The sequence below is a fragment of the Protopterus annectens genome, chromosome 2.part2 (assembly GCF_019279795.1).
Source record: "Protopterus annectens isolate FY-2018-M chromosome 2.part2, PAN1.0, whole genome shotgun sequence".
Taxonomy (NCBI): domain Eukaryota; kingdom Metazoa; phylum Chordata; order Ceratodontiformes; family Protopteridae; genus Protopterus; species Protopterus annectens.
The window spans coordinates 533,966,003-533,989,748 of NC_056730.1; the positions used below are offsets into that span (position 1 = coordinate 533,966,003).

At 40.9% G+C, this 23,746-nt stretch overlaps 1 protein-coding gene across 1 annotated transcript in view; it reads right to left on the minus strand.

Moving 5' to 3' along the window:
* Nucleotides 1-23,746, minus strand: part of LOC122795967 (rho-related BTB domain-containing protein 2-like) — a 1,395,721-nt gene that overhangs the window by 376,357 nt on the left and 995,618 nt on the right. Inside the window, exon 6 of the mRNA XM_044064449.1 lies at nucleotides 20,807-20,925. Coding sequence (XP_043920384.1) covers nucleotides 20,807-20,925 — 119 coding nt within the window. The remainder of the gene's footprint in view (nucleotides 1-20,806; nucleotides 20,926-23,746) is intronic.

Sequence of the window (23,746 nt, forward strand, 5' to 3'; positions counted from 1 at the left end):
ACTTAGATTCTTGACATAGCTAAAGAATGCATTGTAGTTATCTTTGGAGTCCTTGGCAAATTTTCTTTCAAAGCTCGCCTTGAATGATTTTATGGGGGATCGTAGTTTCTTGCTGATACTGATCAGGGATGTCTTCCCTTCTTGGGATTTTACTCTTTTCTGTACTAGTTTCCTACTTCTATTGTACAGCTTGTTTATGGCAGGAGTCCACCAGACTAGTTTGCTTTTCTTGGAGGAGTGAGTCTTGGTTTTGCTTGGGATGGCATGATCCATGCATTCTTGTAGCTGCCCGTAGAATGCATTAGTAAAGGATTTTGCAGCTTGGACAGTGTTATCCTTCAGCATGGGGGCTTTGAAACTTTCCACCTCAGTCTTAAGTAACGTGAAGTTTGCTTTTGAAAAGTTTTTCATGGTGGCTTTCTTGTCCAGGGGTGGTGGCGGAATATGGATATTCAAAGTGATTTGTTTATGGTCAGATCTAACTGGCGAGGGGTTGACCTCTAGTGTGGAACACTGGTCGCCCATGTTGGTGATGACCAGGTCCAATATGTTGTCACCTCTGGTGGGTGTGCTGACCAATTGAACCAGGGCGTTTGAGTTGATAAATTCTAGGAAAAGTTGGGCAAGGGAGTTAGTACTTGAGTTGTTCTCCCAGTTAATGTTTGGGTAATTGAAATCACCCAATATTAGGGTGTTTGGTAGGACCTTTATGTTTCTCAGTGTTTCCAGAAACATGGAATGGGGATCCTGGGACATGGTGGGTAATCTGTAGCAATCTACAATTTGAATTGCAGTTTTGCCCATTGTTAGTTGCACGTGGATGACCTCTGAAGCATCGTGCTGTGCCACTAACCTGGAGTTGTGGGTAACCTTGATGAATATGGATACGCCCCTGCCTTTTGTATTTCGGTTTGGGTTCTGTGGCCAAAATGTATGGTATGAGTTGTAGCCTGGTAGTGCTGGGGTGATCTCTGGAGCCTTAAACCAGGTTTCTGTTACTGTACATATATCAATTTTCTCCATACTGAGGAGTGCCTTGAGTGCGTGTATTTTGAGGTTTAGACTTCTGGCATTGAGTAGCATTACCCTCAGTTTTTTGTTACTTGTGTATTTACGGCGGTGGGTTTGTCTTTTGAGCCTTGCCTAAAAAAGGCACTATGGGGGTGGCAAGAGCCTTGGCAAGTATTCGAAAGCCTAAGGGTGACAGGTGCAAGCCAGCAAACATTAACCTCCTATGATCCTGAATAAAAAAAAGAAGAGTGATGATCGAATTAACTCTTAGTTTTCCTTGATGTGACATTCCTGGCATGAATATACACTGCTTTGAGTCCTAAGTTCCAGTGAGCCCCATGTATATAGAACATGTTTCTTTTACAGGCATTTCCAACATCTCTCTAATACAGAATTTTGGCTAGAAGGCCTGTATATTTTCCCCATCTCATCCTATTACACTCCTGCAAAGTAGGGCCACATCCACCTGGTCCAGTCTGGCTCATTTGTCCACCTTTACGTGGTATTTTAAACAGATGAGTAAGAGCTTTCAGTGGTTATAACGGCTTTGTTAGTTATAAATATGGTTAGATTAGGCCCTTCCCGTATTCAGAATGCTTGTGCTCAGTATGCATCTATCTGGATGAAACAACAACGGGTTTCAACATACAGTAAAGAATAAAAGCATCAAAGCCTAACAACACTGTGCAAGCAGTCCACTACACCCAGTCAAATGGCAGCAATAAACAATGGACATTGAACAAATGGCAGCAATACACTGGACATTAACCAAAGGAAATGTTTATGTCAACAAATACAGCAGATTTTGCAAATGCTATTGCACCAAATAAGTCAGTGCTGTCTTTCTTAAGCCCATGTCCAGAGGCCTTAGTCACTCTCCTACTATTAGGCAGCACTTGATTCCCCAGTCTGAAGCAGATGTACAAGTAAGCTGCTGTATCCAACATCTTCATTGCAGGCAGCACAGAATGGGGTGTACTTCACTTATTAAAAACTGGGTTTATACAAGTGCTCAGAATATTCTTTTAAACGTAGCACAGACAATACCCTGAAGTGCGGGGCTCACTGAAGCAATTTTTAAAGTGGCATAGAGGCTGTAACAAATATCCAAGAGAAAATCAGACTGATGTCAAGGAACACTACTCCTTTTCAGGACTTGGATGAATATTATTCACCTGCCTGTACAATAGAGGGAAAGACAGCAGCTACCAGAACTAGTTATCTGGTAATCCCTTATGAGTGACCATCTGCTGGTGTGTTAACACACTACGCAATTACATGCTCACATTTCTACATTGCAGCCTAGGCCAGGACACCACTTGTATGCAGTTTGGCCACTTCCTGTATCAATCTTTTGACAGAAGCAATGATTGACAGTTGATGGAAACAATTGTCTAGGACAGTGCTGAGAAAGCCTCCGTGAAATATATTCACAAAAAAGCACTGGGGAAGACAGAAAAAGAGTTGGGGAAAAGTGATCGAACACGATAACCTGCTTCTGTGGAGAATATGTAAATTATTAGGGTTGACAGAAGAAAATGAATGAGGAAGCTGAAGGGATGCTGCCTGCACATAAATGATAGCACAAACTGGCACAAGTGCCCTCATATGAGCACCTCTGCAAAGACTCAATAAATTCTGGTGCTGAAAATACTGTAGTTCCTACTCCATGAGTAAAATGCTGAAGGAGCATGTTGGGTTCTACTGTTTTCTATTCTAGCACTTAACTGCCCATTCAGCCATACCCCAACAAAGTACGCCAGCGGCTTTCTTAAAGAAACTCGCAAATGTTGACATTCACTGGCCTCATAATTCTACACCTTCTCCTTATATTTATTCTTAATTGTCTGCAACAGTTGCTAAAGTTGTATATAACTTTGAATGCCTAATTGAACTCCCCTGGCTAGGAAATGCACGTTTAGTATAAGAAATGACTGCAGACAATGGGAGTGTAAGGGGCTGAATACAAGTCATCAGTACATCGTAAGCTCATCTGCATAGCAACTAATGGGAAAACTGAAACTAACCGCAGTGTCGCACTTCTTTTTACCTACTAAGAAATTTGTATGCAGTGATGAAAACACGGACAATGTCTGATACACTATGAAAATAGGCCATGCGCTTTATCTAAAAAGGAAGAGGAATTAAGATCTACATTTCAATATCATAAAAAAGGAAAAAATATATATATGTTTGATTTATTTGACTCTCGGCAGAACTAAGAAGGAAAAATAAGACTGATAATCATTCACAAGTAAATCACCTTTTTGTGTTGAAAACCAAAACAGCTACCTTACATTGGATGCATTTTATTACTCTTTATGATAATAAAATATTCTACACTTTGTTTATGCTTCCCTGAAATTTTGCTTGGTAATATCCTGTAGACTGTTTCCTATGAAGTCTTTGCTGTACATGTAGCATGCATAGGTTCATAGGTGCTTACTAGGCTAGCGACCCTAGATCCTTTACAAGCCTAGCCATGTTAATCTCAAGTAGCCTCATTTGCTCTTTTTTGGGTAGTTTGCCGAACAAATTTATGAATAGTGCAGGCATGTGATCAACACTGGCTACCCCTGCCCATGAGGACCATGGTGCCACCCCAGGGGTGAATTTGCGGTCTCCCATCCAATTATCTAGGTTGCATTTGAATAGGGTCAGTGAGGATCTCTGTTTTACATGAATAGGGAGTCTATTCCAGAGAAGTGGCAGTCTCTGGGAGACACATCTGCGTCTCCAGCATGATCTGTTAATGTCACAAGCTAGGTTGAGATCCCCAGATTGAGTGATTCTTGTGCCATTTGACTTGTGTATGTGCAGCATTTCCATTAGGGCAGGGTTGGAGATTAGCCTATAGGCCAGGCACAAGTCACCTCTCAGAAGCCTACAAGATACAGGCTAAAGTGACAGGGCTTTCAGCCTGTCCATGTAGGTCATGGTTTGGAGTCCCTGTATTTTCTTAGTGAGAAACCTCTGTGGTCTCTTCCAGCTAATGCAGGTGTCTGGTGAAGTACATGCAAAAGGGTGCATTATACTTTATTAGTGGTCTGATAATGGTCAAGTACAGTGGTGTCATATCATCCCTTGACCTGGATGCTATGCCCTTGCTTATGAGGTGTGCTATGTAGAAAGCTTCACTTACCACTGTGGAAACTTGGTGGTCAAAGTTCAGATTGCTATCAACCTGTGTTCTCAAATCTCACACCACTGGGATGGAACAAAGTAGGATGCTGTCAATATTGTAATTTGTAGGGAACTCCATTTTGCCAAAGGGAATAGTAATGCATTTTTTTACATTTAGTTTTAGACCATGGTTTTGGCTCCAATCATTCATTTGTGTTAGCCCTTCTTGTAATATGTTGACATCGCTAGGGAACTCAATTATTGCTCCCAATTTGCAATCATCAGCGAACTTGCTGAGCCAAAGGCTGTCTATTTTGGCCTGGACTTCTGAGAAATAGATGACAAACCGTAAGGGGCCCAGTACAGACCCCTGTAGTACTCCACTGGTGATGGGTCTACTGGCGGAAATGGAGTCACCAATTTTGGCAGAGTGTGTTCTGTTGGTGCGCCAGCTGGCCACCCATCTAGTAACATAACGGGTTAATCCCTATCTGGGAGAGTTTCTCAATGATGCCAGAGTGGGGAATTGTGCCAAAAACCTTGGCAAGGTCAAGATATACTGTGTGCACTGTCTTACTTTCGTCCATGGCTTTAGTGACATTCTCAAAAAAGTCTACCAGGTTTAATAAGCATGATCTACCCTTAACGAAGCCAAACTGGGTTGGTCCATTGTTCAAAGGTCACCTATGTCCTTGTTGATCAGGTCCATGATAATTCTTCCCATGGCCTTGTCGATGAGACTGGTTAGACTTATGGGATAGTACTTCTCAGGTCAACTGATGGCCCCACTTTGTGCAGGGCGAGTACTGTTGCTGTTCTCCATTCTGAAGGAACACAGCCAGTTCTCAAGCTATGATTAAAGAGAAAGCCAAGTGGATCTGCTAGGTCTTGTTTTAGATTGTTTAGTAAACAACCTGGGATATTATCTGGTTTGACTGAGGCCGTGTGTTTGGCCTTGGCAAGCACAGAGATGACCTGTTCTTTAGAGATTCTAGGCAGAGGGCTAGTGTCAGGTATGCTTTGGAATATGGAAGGTGGGATAGGGGGGTGAAGTTTAAACTGAATCTGTCAGCTAGCAGGTTGGTGATACCTTCCACTGTAGTATGAGTGATCTCACCTACAACCAGTCCTGCACATATCTGGGCACTCCTTTATAGATTTCAGATGAAGTTAAAGAATGCCTTATGATTATCCTTGGCGATTTTAGTTTCATAATTTGCCATAGAAGACTTTACAAGAGTTCTGATTTTCCTGTTTAGGCTTAGGAGGGAAATCTTCCCCTGCACAGTGATAACTCTCTTGCTTTTGGACAACAGTTGATTCCTCTTGTTATGTAACCTGTTTATATTTGAAATCCACCAAGGTGTTTTTTTACAGGAAGAGCTGGTTTTGATGAGGTCAGGTACAGTGGAGTTTATGCAATCACTTAAATGTTTGTACAGGGTATTTGCGTACACTTCTGTCTAGTGATCACTGGCGTCTGCGATTGTGGGTGAAATGAAGCTTTTTAGACCATCACTTAGTAGGCTGTAGTTAACTTTGGTGAAGTTTTTTATAATTTTTGTTCCTGTGAGGGTGTTAGTTCCAACAGTTACTTCAAATGAGACAGATTTGTGATCTGAACTAACCAGGGAGGGCTTCACGCATGGGGAAGTACAGTGACCCCCCCATGTTGGTGAGTACTACGTCCAGAACATTAGAACCCCTAGTGGAGGCGCAGACTATCTGTTACAGAGTATTTGTGTTAAAGTCCAAGAACCTCTGGGCAAGCGTGTTTTTACTTGTGCATGTACCCCCAGTCTATGGAAGGATAGTTGAAGTCTCCCATGACTAAGGTGTTGGGCTGTATGGTGAGGGATTCCAGTAAATCGAAGTGGGTGGTCTGCTTATCCTGGTTCGTGATGGGGTATCTATAGCTAGCAATGATATGGTATAGTACTTTCCCAGTAGTTAACTGAACATGGAGTACTTTGAAAGAGTCATGCTGTTTGACCAGTCTTGAAGTGTATTTGGTTTTAATGAAGATGGATATACCTCTACCGTTGCTTCCTTCATGTTCATTTTGAGGTTCCTTCATGTTCATTTTGAGGTCTAAATATGTGGAAGGCATTATTGTCTTGCATGGCCAGGGTGCTTTCAGCAGCCTTGAACCATGTTGCAGTAACTGCACAGATGTCAGCATCCTCCAAGGTGAGGAGTGCTTCCAGGGAGTGCAGTTTTGTGTTTAAACTCCTGGCATTAAGCAGCAAGGCCATCAGTTTGTCTCTATCAGACTTTGTTAAGAGAGAAAATTTGTTGTTTTGACATTGCCTAAAAAGGCACTATGGATGAGGCAAAGGCCTTTGCCAGTATCTGAAAGCCTGGGGGAGGGGGGACGGGTGCAGACCATTTCTAGCAAAGTACAGAGGTCTGTCTATCATATCCTCCCAGGCTGACAGATACTGGATCTTCTTGGACTGACACCAGAAGCTCAGCCAATTGTTGAAGTCAATCATTTTTGCTTATATTGTGGCTTCATCCTGGGTGAGGGTAGGGTACTGCTTAGGGCTAGGTACATACCTGCCTGGGACACATAATCAGAGTTCCGTCATCTCTCTTTTCATATAGTCCATTGAGTTATGTCTCAAGTCATTCACTCCAACATGGACTATGACAGAGTCATAGTGGTACTTGTAGCTGACTGACTTGAGTGGATGCGTGATTTGTCAGATCCTGGGACCTGATAGGCAGCTGACTGTGACCTTCTCCTTGCCAGGTCTGGTAAAGGGGACACATTTGTGTGTCTCACTATGGAGTCACCTATGACAAAGACATTTGATGTGTTTTGCCTTAGGGGCTTATTTCTTGAGACATGGATGTGTGGTGCTGATATGTGTAGTGGTTTCTTTATGCTTAGTGGTGAGTATGGGTAGTGTGTGTTTGGTAGGTAGCTGTTCTTTAGGTAGATTTTACTGTGTACCTCTGCGTACATGGGTTTATGTGTCATAACCTTATTTTGTGTGAGAGGTGAGGATTGCATGAGAGGTGAAGCGTATGTGCTGACAACCTGTTTGATGTTGTTTGATTTTACGTGACAAAACTGACTCCAGTTGCAGTATATTTGCATCTCTAACATAGGGTGTTAGTTTGCTTTAGGAGTAAATGGTTGTCAGTATGTCAGTATGCATAAAGCAATTGCTACATTGCCTCAAGATGCCAATATCAAACATGCTTGCAGGAAAAATGATGGGAAACTGCCTGTTCATTTTGGCAGGATTTTTCTGAATGTATTTGGGAAGGAAGTAGGCTAGCTGAACTTAGTCACAAACAGCAAAAATGAAGCAGCAGTTCAATAAAATACAGTTAAGAAAGTACAGTGGTGGTTTAAAATTTATTTTTTTTTTAGTTTTTTTCAGTGGATGAGTTGGATTTCATTGCAGATGCACACCAGACCTTTCGCTAAAGTTGCCAAACGTTGAGCAGCTCCGGTAACGGAGCGCAATCCCATGCAAATGCGAGGCTTGTATACAGGCAAATGTAAACAGTTTTAACACAACTACCAGTGGGAAAGCCCTAAACTGAGCCTTTCTCCAGCAATCCCCAGCTCAGATTGGTCCTGAGCTACACACTTCTGTGACAAGGGTGCAGGGAGGTTCCTCTTAATGTAAGATGGCTGGTTTAAGAGCACAGTGATACCAAACAGTCTATATTCAGCTGGCCTGAATTTAGCCTATGCTATGTAAGGCAAGGAAACACACAATTTCTAGATGGGAAGGAGAAAGGGAGGGTCATTTAAAGGTCAAAGTGAGAGTATTTATTATTATACAATTAGATGACCTGCAGTGGTACCACCCTCTGGACAACCTGGCAGGTCTTAGACCAGCTGTGACCAGTGGGAGACTATGGAGAGTGTTTCCTATAGGGGATTTTAAACTGGAGAGGTTTGCTTATATGCAAGCATGGGGAACCACCACCCCAAAACTTAGAAGTATTTTGGCAGACTAACTCAGAACAGTTTTTGCAGTAATAGAGGAGGTTAGGAAATATCATAATTTTACTAAAACAACCTAAGAGCAGTACAGTAACAAACAGATGGAGTTTATTTAACAAGCTTTGGCTGACAAACTGATAAATTCAACCAAATAAATAAATGCACTTCAGAAGTGTTAAATATCACTGAAACAGTTGGACCAAGTACAACAAAATATACTTATATCAGCTTTGTAGGCCAGATGATTTTAAGCAGTCCAAGTCTTGTATTCACAGATGTCCAAGCCAGGCACAAAGAAGCTCTGAATAAATGAGACACTCTTACAAACATGTAAAGCTTTTACTGTATAAGAGCAGGATGAAAGAATTTCATATAGTTAAACCCTCAGGCCAGTCAGATAAAAACACAATAACACAATAAGCCATCAACCAGTAGTTCCCACCTTGGATGGGTTGAATTTAGCTTTTTGCTCCCACCAGAGTGCAGCAGAACCCTTCCAGTATAAAACAAACTGGCTTTGAGGTCAAGTGTAGTAACAGATGTTTTACAACAGAAGCAAGAATTCCTACAATATCAGGAATCCTTGGAAATAAGTTCACTAACCCTGAGAAATGCTCACAACACACACAAATTTTGCAAAACTTAGAAGTATTTTGGCAGACTCACTCAGAATAGCTGTCAGAAGAGGTTAGGAAATATCACAATATTGTTAAAACAACCTAAGAGCAGTACAGTAACAAACAGATGAAGTTTCTTCAACAAGTGATGCCTGACAAACAATAAATAAATGCAGCACAGAAGTGTTAAAGATAACTGAAACAGAGTAAGTACAAAAAATATAATTATATCAGCTTTATAGGCCAAATGATTTTAGAAGCAATCCAAGTCTTGTATTCACAGGTGTCCAAGCCAGGCACAAGGAAGCTCTGAATACATGCACTACTACTACTCTGCTTTCTGTGATGATGTGGATCAGCATTGCTCCAGACACATTATATAGTCTTTCATAACCATTTATGATTTAGTAAGCACAGTTGTCTGCTTTCAAGGGTGACACTGGTTACATGACATGATGACAGCAGAGGTCACATATCAAACTCAAGCGTCTGGGATACACTAAATGTACCCACGTTTACATTATCTAATCATGGGAACGTACTGCAAATGGTTACTTAAAGCACTGACCACTGTTATTACTTCACATTTTCTGTGGATTACAATGATTTTTGCTGCAGATTTCTTAGGGTGCAGTCTACCCAACAGCAGCATATATCTACAGCTGTAAATGAGTTTTACCTTGTGAGCCCAGCCTCATTTCATATGCCTTAGCTGCATACAATGCAACTCTGGGTAATTCATAAAAGATCAGAGCACTAAACAGATAACTGATTAAGACTCACTGAATCTCTTTGAAATGTAAAAAAAAAAAAATCAGTTTTCAGTTTGCTCTGACTCGTGTCTCTTATCCTTAAGTCCACCTTCACTACTTTACAACACCTTCTACACACCACTGACCTACACTTTCCTGTCATCTGTATACAGCAAAAGTTGTGACTAATGTACTGGTGCTTTTTATCCTAGGCATGCACCTGCCATTCTAGATGTTCACCCTCACTCCTAGGATGACATATCCAAAAACTCCTGTCATCAACAACTAGAAGCACAGACAGGGCCCTATTTAAAAAATATTTTACAATACAAAAGGCTGTTATGCGACTGTACTGCAGGTGACCTCCAAAAGCGTACGTCTTACTTTGAGCTAAGAGACAATATATCATGGTGTTTAACACATGTTGAGCTCTGAACTTGGAGAACTGCAGGTGACTCCTATTGCAACCCACATGCATGCTGTGTGACGTAAAGTAGATCATTCATCTTTTTTGTGCATTCAAGTCTCCACTTCACTGGGCTATATCTTTTGTCATTTGCTAATTAACAGACAGACTAACTAATGCACAAAGGACTTTCAAAAAGTCCACTTAAACTGCAGAAATATTGTCACAGAACTGCAGGCCTTGCGACGAGTATCTAATAACCAAAGATGTATACATGATGAAGACTGAAACAGGTAGTGCACACATAAGGAATCAGAGGGATTTCAGATAACCTGCACCCAAACACACAGAGCCACATTAACTACTATATTTACCCTGACAGGACTGCACCAACACACACACACACACACACACACACACACAGAAGCAAATAGCCAAATGAGCCTGTCTACAAAATATCAGAATGTCCTTCCTACAAAATGTTGAAAATAAACATGTTAACAAGGACTAGAAAAAGTATGCTTGCAATTTTTTAGCTTAGTTATGTCTTAACTTCACATAAGTAAAACGTTCTGCATATGTTGTGATTATGATACATCATCGTGTCATCTGCAGGTCTCATTTTTTCTTCTTCCTAACTGCTACGGCTCACCAACAGAACAGATATTAGAAATCGCAAGCAAGTAAAACATGCAAACATAAAAATGTAAAACAGAAGTAAGACTGACCATATAAGATTGCTTTGTTTGAGGTTTTAGAAAGGTAGGGGAGCAAAAAAATCTCACCAGCATTCATTTGAGATGAAGAAATGGTGGGAATTATATTTAATGGGAATGGAAACGTGGGGCAAGAAGGAATTGTAAAAAAGAAAAAAAACAGGGCTAACGCTTAGGTTGGTAAGATGGGTAAATAGCTATACATGTAAGACCTAGAAAGAAGAGTTGGACAAAAGGCAAAATATTGACAGGGAGACAGAAAAGACGGTAAAGGGGTAGTCAGTGGAAGGTGGAAAGACATCTTGCATTATTACAACATACAGAAAGAAGGATGGAAAAGGAGGTTGGAACAGTAAAATGAAAATGAAGGGAAAAAGGGGGACAATGACCTGTAAAAAGGAACAAAGACTGAAAGAAAAAAAAGGAGAAGAATCAAATCTGGATATGAAAATGATGGCAAAAAAGGCGTAGGAATGGCATTATGTTATAAACCAGTACAAGGGTGCACTAAATGGCACAGCTATGGTTAGAGTTATGTTTGCACTAGCCTTGAGAAACACAGAGGAGGAATGCAGTATTGTAATGTAATAAAAGACTGGTATCATGGATAAGGTACTGATATATAATCAATTGTGAAAAGTGGGCATTGTGGGGGATGGTGTATATGTAACCAACATAAATAAATAAAAATATGCTTTAAAAAGTTTCAGAGATAAGTATCCTATGCGAAGAACTGACTAGCAAAGCAGGAAAGGACACAGATACAGTCGGTGAGCAGGAATTATTCAAAATTATTTAAGTTTGAGGGCCTTTGAATTAGAGAAGTGATCCCTTAATCCTTGCATCCATCTGTGTATTGATGACTTTAAAATACAGTCACTTCTCGGTGAAGACCGAGATGATACAAGTTCATAGGTGTGTACTAGGCTAATGGCCCTGGAGCCTTTACAAGCCTAGCCCGTAGGATTGCCCTGGCATTGTGCCACCCGACCTTAGTTCCCAGTGCATCTGTCGAGTAGAACAACTGGAGTGATCCCTGGGGTACCGTTTCTATTTCCCATCCACTCATCAAGATTTCTCTTGAACAGGGCCTGTGAGGAGCTCTGTTTGACATGTATGGGAAGTCTATTCCATAGCATGAGCAGTCTCTGGGTTATGAACCTGTCCCTCCAGCTTGTTCTGTTGATTGTGGTAATGAGGCTGAGGTCTCTGGAGCACGTGGTGTGGACGGATAGGGATTTCTTTAGATGTAGCATTTCTAACAGAGCTGGGTCAGACATGGCTTTGTAAGTCAAGCAGAGATCTCCTCTAAGTAGGCGATATGAGACAGAGAATAGTTGGGAGTTTTTTGAGTCTGTCCATATAGGACAAGTGTTTAAGGCCTAGGATCCTCTTTGTGAGGTACTTTTGCAACCTCTCCAGTTGTTTCAGGTGTCTAGTGAGGTACACGCCAAATGGGGCATTGTACTCGATGACTGGCCTAAGAGGGAAGAGTAGAGTGAGACGATGACCTCTTTCTTCATGGATGCAAAACCCTTAGTAATGAGATGTGCCACATACAAGGACTTTCTGACTACAGTAGCGATGTGGTGGTCAAAAGAGAGGTTGCTGTCAACCTGTGTTCCCAGATCTCTTATAATGCCTTCTGTGTTCAGTGGACTACCATCGATGTGACAATTCATGGGAACCGGGTTTTTCCCAAAGGGGATGATGACACATTTTTTGGCACTGAGCTTAAGGCCATGGTTCTGACACCAGTTGTTGGTCTCAGTGAGGCCTTTCTGTAGGATGTCAGCATCACTTGGTGAGTTAATAATAGCTCCCAACTTGCAATCGTCTGCAAACTTTGGCAGCCAGAGTCCCTTTGTGTTGGCCTGGACTTTAGAGAAGTAGATACCAAACAGGAGAGGACCCAAGACTGAACCCTGTGGACTCCACTTGTGACTGGTTGGCAGTCAGACTTGGAGTCAGCTACTTTCATACTGTGGGTTCCATCTGTAAGCCAGTTTGCAACCCACCTAGCGATATAGGGGTTGATGCCTAGCCTAGTGAGTTTTTCTATGATTCCTGAGTGGGGAATGGTATCAAAGGCTTGGCCAGATCAGGGTAGGTTGTATGAACCACCTTGCTTTCATCCACAGCTCTATGAGGAAAACAAAAATAACCAGAATTTACAACACCTCTTGTGGGTATCCCCTAATGCAAGCTGCAAATGCTGGGGGTTGGTGGAGGAGTTGGCAATATAAGACTATACATTTCTTCAAGTAAATAGTTACAAAGGGATAAATAAATCACCATCAAGATTTTAAATGTAGTTGAAATGTGGCTGTATACGAATAACAGGAAGGAGTGGACTTTTGTTGACTTTGTTAAACGTGTGAGGAACTATAAAGCATTTGCCTCACTTCATGTCATTAATGTTTGGATGGACTCTGAAGGGAGGAGCAGAAGAAGAAGGAAAAAGGTAAAGTAAGTAAAACAGTTTCTTTTCTATGAAACTTTTTACAATACAAACTGCATACTTTATAGTAAAGTATTTTAGTTGCTCTAGTATGAGACAAAATTATTATTAAAGTAAACAGATGCCTTTTTTCTTCTTCTCTTTCTTTCTTTTTTGGTATTAAGCAATGTAGGCATTACAGTGCAAAAAGAGAGAAAAAGCTATACAAAACCATGTTTAAGTTAATAGGCTGTAATACTGGGTTGCTGAAGTAAGGCTAGGGTAAAAGTGCACAGATCAGAATACATGTAGAGCTGATATATGTTCTATTACTTTTGCATAGGTGAATTGCTGGATTAAGACCCTTAGCTTAATCTAAAATTGTAAGTGGACACAAGTAAATATGGTAACACTGAATACAATGAAAAGTTTTCTTTTAGCAATAAATGTGTCAGCTTGTCTATCAGGCTGCAAAGGAGGACTACATTTTTCTTTTTTCTCTTACATTTTATGGAGACAAGCTTAGGGTTGCCACCTTTTCAGCAGGCCAAGGTGGGGCATGGGGGTGTGGCCAATATGACACTGGTCACACCCTCTACCATGACGTCGCCCCAGGAGCGGTGAAGGAGATGATGTTATGGGTATGACGGATGGCTGCTGGAGTGGCTAGCTAGCTGGCTAGTTGGCTGCTGGAGTGGCTGGTTGGCTGGCTGGCTGCTGGAGTGGCTAGCTGGTTGGTGGGAGTAGCAGATGGATGGATGAATGACTGGATGGATGGCTGGCTGCATGAATGACTGGATGGATGGATGGATGGATGGATGGATGAATGGATAGATGGCTGGCTGGATGAATGGATGGCTGGCTGCATGAATGGATGGCTGGCTGCATGAATGGATGGCTGGCTGGTTGAATGAATGGATGGCTGGCTGCATGAATGGATGCATGGCTGACTGGCTGGCTGCATGAATGGATGGCTGGCTGGCTGGTTGGAAGAATGGCTGGCTGGATGAATGGATGGATGGCTGACTGGTTGGCTGCATGAATGGATGGCTGGTTGAATGAATGAATGAATGAATGAATGGATGGATGGATGGCTGGCTGGCTGGCTGGTTGGAAGAATGGATGGATAGCTGGATGAATATATGAATGGCTGACTGACTGGCTCGTTAAAAAAAAAAATCTAATTTTTTTTTAGCGGCTGTAGAAGTGCTTAAAACAAAGTGCTCCTACAGCCGCGATCTTTGTAGGGCTCTTCCTGCCCCAATCCCCACCCCTTTCTGAATTGCAGCCAATTGCTGCACGAATTACAGCACCCGGACCTAACAGGCAGCAGCTTTGCCTGCAGGTCCAGGTTGGTGAAGTAACAAATTGCTGTGGAAAAGCCGGAAGTAAGTGTGGCTTTTCCACGGCAATTCAGTGTGATTGTAAAGCGGGACTTTTCAAGTCCCACTACTTTCCACAGCGGGCAACGGGATGAGGCAGTTCAACCCATGAGTGTCCCGCTGACAACGGGATGGGTGGCAACCTTAGACAAGCTGATAACAGGGCAATAAAAGACAGAATACCACTTTCTTCAAGGCTAAAAGTTAATGATTTCTGAAAGCATGCCAAGTAGTTTTCTCATTTGCAATACGGGAATACAGATAAAAGGAAGAGACACCAATTAGTGTAAGTAGAAGCATAGACCATTAAATGCTCCTTAGCATGGGTAACGTCAATTTCAGGTTAATTAGTGCCTGTGATAGCAGTTGTCTGTTTCACACAAATGTTGATGTTAGGAGAGTTAAATTTCATTATTTGAAGGAAAAGAGGAGTACTTATATTAATTACTAGAGGAATTCCAGTAGTGATAGAAGAAAAAAAAAGAAAATAATGGCAGATTTGCAGTAGTAAGATGAGGATTACAATGGCATGTATTCATATTCCACCTAAAATGGATACTTTGTACCTTAAAAAATGGCAGAAATAATTAGCTTTCAGCAGGGAATATTACTTTAGAGGTAGGGATTGGAATAGCTGATTTGTAACAATAAGGATGTATATGGGGGGCCCTAGAAGGGGAAATATAATGAAAGAGGGTAGCTTTTTGAAGTAATGTATGAAAATATATGGTACGAAAGATGTGAAATGAGTAATAAGAACTCGGAGAAAACTTGCATATTATTCTCCAAGGTACAATAACTGGGCTAGACTTGACAGAAACTATACTTCACAGCAACATGTGCATTTAATTAAGAACTTTCATACACATCGAATAATTATTTCAGATCACACACACCAATAATTACTAAGATAAAAATGCTGAATAATGAATTAGAAATGAGAGACTGGTACGTACCCACCTACTTGTTAAAAAGAGGGGGATTTAAGAAATGGGTAGCAGAAATTATCTAGGAGTTATAAGGAGGGACAGAAATTACTCTGGAACTTTTAGCTAGTTAGAGGGATAAAACAAAACTGGAATTTAAAAATATGGTAGAAATGAATGAAAAACAGATTTGGTTAAGAAGCAATAAAACTAGTCAGATTGGGCTAACAAAGATAAGATTTTACAAAATAAAGCAAATCTCACAGAACAAGAAGAGGCACAATTGCAGAGTGCTAAAGAGAAAATAAAGGAGTACCTGGATAATCTGCACGAGTTTAGAAAGATTGCTGTTAAGCAACTGTTTTTTTTGATAACTCCAGAGCACAAAAACTTTTAGCACAATAACTTAGGCAACAGAAAGTAGAAAACGTTGTTGCCACACTTAGGAAGCCTTTAACAAGAAAAGATAACCAGAGATCCTGTAGAGGTATTTGAGATACTTCATAAAATTTATGACATTTATATAAAGCAGAGAAGTGGGGAAGTCAAGAAAAAATGCAAATGGAAATATTTATGTAAGACTAAAGTATGCCAAGGTTAGAGGTAGATGAGGCTCAACAACTAACAGTTAAGATAGGAGGAGGTGAGATAAACATGGTGATGTATGACCTATCTGCATGGAATTGTCAAGGAAAAGATGGCATTCCATTGCAAGTCTGGAAGCTAGGAGGGAAGGTGGTGGTAAGTTTCTGGAAAATTTTAATAGTCTTTTAAAAGGAGGGAAGGCACCAATATCCTGGAAAAAAGCTGTGGTGGCTGTAATACATAAAGATGGCAAGGACCGATCTGCTCCAGCTTCATATAGACTCATTTTAATTTTAAACTAAAATTATAAAATGTTTATGTCTATAATGGCTAAAAGAATGGCAAAGATGATGCCAATACTTACAGGTATGGACCAATGTGGAAGCAAAGATTTGGAGACATTAACAGAACAATGATGCTCCAAAAGGAAGCAAAATGTATGAAAATACCACAGTTATTGGTGGGTTTTGATGCAGAGAAAGCATTCATCATAGTAAAATGGGATATTATGAGTACGGCAATGGAAGCATTTGCATTTCCTGATAGAATAATAAGGCTAATTAGACGGATACCCGAGGGATCATAGGCAAAACTCAAAGATGGAGGGCTCTTCTCTGATAAGTTGTCTGAACAGAGAAACCAGGCAGGGGTGCTCTCTTTCTCCATTACGACTTATATTTAGAGACACTAGTAATGAAAATAAGGGATTCCAGAAATTCAATGATATAATTAGTATGGTGTTCAAGAGAAGTTGGCTTTATTTGCAGATGATATTATTTTGTACCTGATGGAACCAAAAAAGACAGCTCAGTGTTGTGGAATACTCAGACAGTTCCATTTTTTCCAGGCTATAAAATTAATGAAGATTAAATAAAGGCATATAAAATTAATGAAGATAAAATAAAGGCTATAGCTATAAACTATGTTGCAACATATGAACTGGTTCAGCAATACCCATATATTTATGAGGACATTATAAAATGAAGTATTTACGATTACAGATTAAAAAAAGATACAGTTATGGCAGCTAAGTATATGTGGGAAAAGACTAAACAAAAGCTAATACAAAAACTGCAGAACTGGAAGCTCCTACCTATGGATATTGATAGCAAGAAACAAGCAATAAAAATGTTTTAGTCCCTTTAGTTTTATACACAGGTCAGACATAGTTTTATCAACCAGAGGAAAAGTTGTGGATAGTAATTAATAAAGAGTTGAACGATTGGATGGGGAATAGGGCGAGAATCAAGTGGGATTAGCTGATTCTCCCAATAGAACAAGGAAGTTTAGGATTACCTGATTTGAAGGGATAATTTACAGTTACACAGTTAAGGCTCTTCTACATAACACAAGCAGAAAGCTGCAAATCGAAGCGGAAAGGGATGGTGATGAAGCGGGGGGGGGGGGGGGTGTAATTCAAGAAATAAGAAACTAATATGGTTTTAGACAGCGATCATTAAGGAAAACAGTAACAGTCATACAGAATATTATATTTATGTTGTTGTTGTTTGTCTTTCGGCTTTTCCGGTTAGGGGCCGCCACAGCGGAACTCCGGTCCGCTAATGACTGGCAGTAGGTATACAGCAGAAAAAAGTACACTAAGAACTAAGCCAACACAGGAATGGAAAGAGAGAGAGAATTCTGATGATAGAGGTGACAGCAGTTTGGGCTAGAAAGAACAGATAAGAGGGGGGGCTGGAGAGGATGGCAAAAGAACCAAGGTAATGGAAACAAATAATTAGAGAAGGAAAGGTAATAGAATGGGAAGAAGCCATGAGAACTAGTGATTGTCTGTAGTTTATCAATCCCTGTTAGCGAAGGTAAAGAGAAAAGACAGGGGAATCTTAAATGAAAGACCTGTACTGACTGAGTTTTTAACTGAATCCTGAACAGAACCTGCTGTTAAAAAAAGGAAAATTAGTAGGGCATATAAGATATTGCAAGATAACTATAGGAATCAATCAGAAGAGATCAGAAAAGATTCTGAACAGAAATTAGACAAGCATTTTACAAAGAAACAGTGGGAGGACATATGTACGGCAACAAAATCTAGAAGATTTAAGGATTTTTGCCTGGAAGTATTTGCATAGATACTTTTCTACCCCAAGCAGACTCAAAATAATTTTTCCTCAGGTAAATGGCAAATGTTTGAAGTGTGATGGGGAAGACAGAGGTAACTGGGGACACATATGTTCTGCAAGTATAATTTCCCTATGGAGTACTCTGTCAGGAATACTGGCTGAGCAAGTGCAACTAAAGAATGATTTTTCTGAGCTGGGATAAATTATCTGAATGCTGTAGACATAAGGCCTTGTTAAGTTTAATTCTGGCCAAAAAAAGCAATTACTAGAAAATGGATCTAAACCAACTATAATTACAGGAGTGAATAGTGTAACAGAGATAAAAGAACAGGAAATGGTATCTTTAGAAAAGGGGAGGAGTTAATTACAGAGAACACATGGAAATTATGGGAACAGCACATGCAGAAAAAATGTTTTGGAGGAAAAATGAGGTTTAAAAGAAGACAGGAAGTGAATAATTTATGTAATGTTGCTTAGTTTAAATGATATATAATATATGTGAATTACAATGTTTATACATGTGAACTTGCTAATATGGTTTGATTACTTTTATATAAATGGAAGTTTGCCTGTCTCACAAGTGATGACTCAATAAAGGTGTTTAAAAAAAGATTTTGAATGTCATGATTCATTCCACCTGCAAACAGTCAAATTTAATGTCTAGCAATTTCAGACTAAGGGTATTACAGCAAACAATGTGGAAAGAGACAAGTACATGAGAGACTAAAGACAGCTCAACTTCTGGAATAAGGAGTTTGATCCTGGAGATGCTTCCCCACATGGAGGTGCAAGGATTTTACGACAGCTGACACCTGATCCCTTAGTCTCAGTTGGTTGTCCATCACCATGCACAAGTTATGCATCCTACTACCAAACATATATAAAAAAATGTATTAACTCAGTATGGGGGTCAAAGAGTACTTCAAGGTAGTATGAACTGACCTGGCCTCGGTTTTGATATGTTTAACTTCAATCAATTATAGACGAGTGATTGATGAATGTCATCCGGGTCATCAGCAAGGAAGTGCACATCTGTTGTGCTGTCCTGAGAGAAGTGAAGGTAGGGCTAGGTGTCATCAGCACAGCAAGGTATGTTAAACCCAGACTGATAAGGATGCATGAACCCATCTTGTGCACTAGGATTCAAGCATTGTGCAAGGACAACTTTTTCACTGACCATGCCTAAGAAAGGAAGGTTAGAGATTGGGCAGTAATCATCAAACACATTAGGGTCCAAAGAAAGGTTTTGAGGACTGCAGTGATAACAGCCTCCTTTATGGCAGTAGGAAACCCCTTCTTCTCAAAAGGATCTGAGAACTCATTGGGTCCAGTACAGAGGGGCATGGGCCCTTCTTGCAAGAAGAAATATACATATCTGAAATCTCATCATAAACAATTCCAAAATGATGTAAACTCCCAGGCAGTAACTACAGTTGTACTCATAGGGATCAAAGGCAGAAAGGCAGATCTGATGGTGGCAATTTTGTCAGCAAACAACTAAGCAGTCAACTCACAAAGATAAGATCATACAACTTGAAGAATGATGAGGCAGGTTGGGTTGCACAATCTGTCCATCATACAAAAGAGCATGACCGGTTGATCAACCACTACTGAAATCTTTCTTGATGAGTCAGCTACCCCTCTTATAAGAGATCTTAGTTTGGTTTGATACATAATGCTCATCCACCTCAAGTGTTTCACTCCAGAGGCCCGCCACCTCTGTGGACATTCCAAATTCCATCATGTCATCCTATGGAGTGAAACGCTAGGTCAAACCAAGGCTCCTGTTCTTTTGGCACAAATTGGGGCCAGGATATCAAGGTTAAGGGTGTATTGTGGTCTCTTACCAAAGCATCAAGAGTGCCAGCACCATCCTCAGGAAGGAAGGGAAATACAGCATGGATTAAAAAAAAATGAGAGAAGTAATATGATTAGTACTACACAACCCCTTAGTACAGAAACACAGGCAATCTTATACACAGCTGTAAAACACAAAATACCGGCAAAGGCAGCCAGAGACTGTTGAACACTAGGACAACACTGGAGCAAGTTGTTTGCAGTCTTATCAAATGCTGGAAAATGTTGGCAGTACTTGAGGGTGGATAGTGTTTAACTATGTTAGCATGTTACCATGCACTAGACTGGTTCTTCAATTCCAGCTCCTAAAACACACATTTTACACTGTTTTGCCTTTCTTCACCCTCACTCCCCATATTGTGGGGAGGCCATGAATGCCCACACTCCTTGTAACTATATATATTAACTCTAAGATCATGTTACCTCACAGAAGGGAGATCTAATTTGAGATCTGTAGCCTCATGCCTGATGTATTTTTCTAGTTCTTGAAATAACAGTCTTACAGTTTCAAGGATCATATTATAGCCCATGCATTAGCACAGGCATCCAGTCCCTGTCTCAGTGAACTGCCTGCAGTGATGCTGTCACCATTGTAATAAGTAGCCGGACGAGATCTGTCAGGTCCTCCCATTCCGATTCATCAAATGTCATTTAAATATAATAAACTAGTGGCAACAGACTTATCAAAGCAAAAACTAATGAACAAACAGTCATTCTTAACTGTTTCTATTTGTCCCAGACAGCAAATTCTTCATAATCTGAATAAGGTAAATACATTTTAATGACTGCTACAACAGAATCAATATTTAGGTATTGCTAATGGTTACAACACAACTTCTCCAATGGAAAGAGTATTATGTTGCTACCGCTAATGTTTTCCCATCAGAGAGAGGCAGGAATTCTTTGCTTCCTCCACTTCTGGTAAAAAAAAATTTCTTACCTCTTCAACATAACTCTCCTTAAATGATCCTCGGAACATGGCTGCCATCCAATCACAGCTGGAGATCAACAGAGGTTTATGCGCTCGAATACTACCATCATCTACTCGGAAGACCACATCTGGGGAAAGAAAGGAGTTCACAGTGTTAAAAGGTTCATCAAAAAGATGTTTTTTCAGGTATCTAAAACTGCTGCTACAGAGATAGTGAAAAAAAAATCAAATAAAGATCTTCACTCAACAGTATTATCAAGCAATATACTTTATCCTTTCTCAGTCCTACCTTTCTCTTCAAATAACAGAAGTTCATTAGAGGGATGTCCCAGTCCATTCGGTATAGCAAAATCAAAATGCAGAAATATTATACGCTTAGCACATACAGAATACCACACAGGATATGTACTTTTTTAACATCTCTATTGAATTGTCACTTAAGACATAAGCAAGCATGCATTTATATAAAAAAACAAGCAATATTAGCATGTTTCTATTTACAAACATGCATTACGTATTTTTTGTACAACGTCAGCCCAACATTACATAAATTGCTCAATTCCTACCATCCCTTAAATCTTACTCCTCCTCCAAAACATTCTTCTGCACACCTCCTTAGAAAACAAAAATGGAAAAAAATTAAGGGTAATGCTGCTCAACGCCAGAAGTCTAAATCTCAAGATGCAGGCTCTCAAAGCACTCCTCAGTATGGAGAACATCGATGTCTGCGCTGTAACCGAGACCTGGTTCAAGGCTCCTGAGAGCACCCCAGCGCTACCAGGCTTTACCTCGTATCATGCTTTTCGGCTGCAAAACCCGGGCCGAACCACAAAGGGAGGGGGAGTGTCCATATTCATCAAGGATACCCACACCTTCAGGTTAGTGGCAACTCATGAAGCATCGGAGAACATCCAGGTGCAGCTAACCGTAGGAAAAACTGCTATACAACTGGTTGAATGTTACAGACCACCCTCCCAATCTCAAGAACCCCACTCAGACTTCCTGAAGACATTGGAAGATATGAATGTCTCACCAAATACCATCATATTGGGAGACTTCAACTACCCTAACATAGACTGGGTGCACTATTCTAGCCCTAACACCTTAGCCCAAAGGTTCCTGGAATTCATAAACTCAAATGCAATGGAACAGCTAGTCACCTCTCCCACAAGGGGGGATAAGATACTAGACCTGATCATCACAAACATGGGGACAAAATGCTCCACGGAAGTATTCCCCTCACTGGTGAGATCTGACCACAAACTAATCACCCTGGATATACATTTACCATCTCCACCCCCAGCACAAAAGACTACAGTGAGAAACTTCTCAAAAGCCGACTTTACACTTCTCAAGACTGAGATGGTATCATTTAAGCCCACAGGGCCAATGGAAACCACATCCCACAATGCTGAATCCTACACAAATGCTTTCTACGGACATCTCCAAGAATGCATGGATCGTGCAATCCCAAATAAAACCAAGACCCTCTCCACCAAAGGAAAGCGTCCTGTCTGGTGGACCCCAGCCATAAACAAATTGTATAACAAAAGAAGGAAGCTACTGAAAGACAGAGCAAAATCCCATAAAGGGAAGGCATCTCTGATCAGCACTAGTAGAAAGCTACGTTCTCTCATAAAAACATCCAAGGCCAACTTTGAGAGAAAAATCGCCAAGGACACTAAAGATAACCACAAGGCATTCTTCAGTTATGTTAGAAACCTGGGCGGAAACCATCAGATATGCTCAGAGTTAGTACACAACGACAAAAAATTTACCGAACCCACAGATATTGCCAACATTCTGGCAGACAGGTTCAGTGCAAATTTCTCCCCTCCCTCACCTCCAAAAGAAGAAATACTCATCCCAGCTGAATGTAACCTCCCTGTCATCTCTGATGTCCAGGTGAGAACCGCCCTCAGCAAAGCAAAAAACACAGCATCTATGGGACCTGATGGTATCCCCGGCTGCGTGATACGTGAACTACAAGAGGAGCTAAACCCGCATATAAAAATATTATTTAACCTTAGCCTTACTACAGGATATGTACCGGAACACTGGCGTACAGCAAAAGTGGTCCCACTCCACAAGGGAGGCTCCACTACAGACCCTGGGAACTACCGCCCCATAAGCTTGACCAGCCTGGTTTGCAAAGCTATGGAAAGAATTATTATGGAACTCATAAACAACGACATTGGGGACCTACAGACACTTGATCCCACCCAGTTCGGCTTTGTAAAGGGCAGATCCTGCCTTTTGAACCTGGTTGACTTTTTCGAAACAGTCACTAGAGTCATTGATGAGGGCAAGGCAGTCCATACAGCCTACCTGGACTTGGCTAAAGCCTTTGACACAATACCCCACTCAGGGATCATAGATAAGCTAAACAGTTTAAATGTAAATCCATATGTCACAAGATGGGTTACAAACTGGCTAAAGAACAGAACCCATAAAGTCAAGATTGCGGGAGCCATGTCAGACTCAAAGCCAGTCACAAGTGGTGTCCCACAGGGCTCTGTCCTGGGACCCCTCTTGTTCGGCATTTACTTCTCAGATGTGAAAGCAAACATGGGAGGGTTGAGGCTGACAAAGTTCGCAGATGACTGCAAACTAGGCGCCATAGTCGATACACCAGCTGACACATACATCCTACAGAAAGGCCTCACCGAAACGGACAACTGGTGCTGGAATCATGGCCTTAAACTGAATGCCAAGAAATGTATAGTCATCCCCTTTGGGAAAACAAAGTACCCACAAATTATCACATAGACAGTAACCCACTGAGTACCAAAAAAGTAATCAGAGACCTGGGGACCCAAGTTGATAGTGACCTCTCATTTGACACCCACATTGCCAAAGTGGTTAGAAAGACTTTCTACTTTGCCCACCTTATCATGAAGGGGTTCACATCCAGATCAAAGGAGGTCATTGTGCCCCTGTACTCCTCCC